This window comes from Trichinella spiralis (genome assembly GCF_000181795.1).
Source record: "Trichinella spiralis strain ISS 195 chromosome Unknown Scfld6296, whole genome shotgun sequence".
Lineage (NCBI taxonomy): Eukaryota > Metazoa > Nematoda > Enoplea > Trichinellida > Trichinellidae > Trichinella > Trichinella spiralis.
The window spans coordinates 1-1,055 of record NW_003533235.1 but is presented as its reverse complement, the minus strand read 5'-3'; the positions used below and the strand labels follow the sequence as shown (position 1 = coordinate 1,055).

At 33.0% G+C, this 1,055-nt stretch overlaps 1 protein-coding gene across 1 annotated transcript; it reads left to right on the top strand.

The window, feature by feature from the left end:
• Nucleotides 1-57: 57 nt before the first annotated feature.
• Nucleotides 58-906, top strand: Tsp_15845 (hypothetical protein). Its single transcript, XM_003366256.1, has one exon. The coding sequence runs from the start codon at nucleotides 58-60 to the stop codon at nucleotides 904-906; it is 849 nt and encodes a 282-aa protein (XP_003366304.1).
• The last annotated feature ends 149 nt before the right edge of the window (nucleotides 907-1,055 follow it).

Below are 1,055 nucleotides of genomic sequence, written 5' to 3'. Positions count from 1 at the left end.
TCGCACTGTGGTGGATTCTGCTGAACCGAAGAAAAAATCAAAAAGTCGAAGTCTAAAATGAAAGAACTGCAAAATGGTGTAAATTATTATGAAAAAGATGTACAAAAAGAAAATTCATTGAAAAGTCAGCTTTTATTAGCAAAAGAAGCACAGAAAATTCTGGAAGCAGAAATAGAGCTAGTTAATGGTGAGTTGTATAATTTGCAGTGTGCTCGTCGAAGGCAACTTGAAAGATTAAAATACAAAAAAAGATATTTAAAGAAGCTATACCGTGATTTTCACACGATGAAAAATTCGAACAAAGATGAAGGAAAAGTCCAATTTTGTAAAGATATCGCAGTTGAAGTATATGGAGCTTATGGAAGAGGAGAACATCACCGACAATTATACGAGGAAATTGGTACACTTTTCGACCAGCTTCAAAGTGCTATAAGTGAAAACTTAAAAGTTAAAGAAATTGAATATAGCACTCATAAAAAATTGGACCAATTAAAATATGAATTGGATAAGGAGCTGGATGAAATCAGAAAAAAGAGAATGGAAATTTTTCATCTTGAGTGCCAGTATAAAATCAAACACACAGCAGATGTAGATGAAAAAGATTTGTCAAATTCAGACACGGATCATCATACATCGCCATCCGAGCGCAAAAAGTTATCACTCTCTTGTATATCTGAAAAAGATATTGTTCACGCGAATGATGAAATACAAACACTGAAAAGTGAAGAAAAGGAAAGGGGAGAACTTTCAATGTGCTTCAGTGGGATAAAGCAAGTTAATGAAATTCATACCTTGTTAAATGAAATGGAAGAATGTAGCAAAGGTTTTCAACAATTAGCAGAATCTGAAAAGGAATCAGCTCATCATGTGTCAACGATTTTATCAGTATCTCTGAAAAATTTCTAAATGGCAGTTCATTTTTTTACAGATTTTACAGATGTAAACTTGAATCAGGAAGAAAATTTCAAATGAAAAAAACAGAAGATCCATCTCCAAACTGCTAATTCATCAGCACATGCCAACACGCTTCAAAGTTTTTTCTAAAGTCATTCATC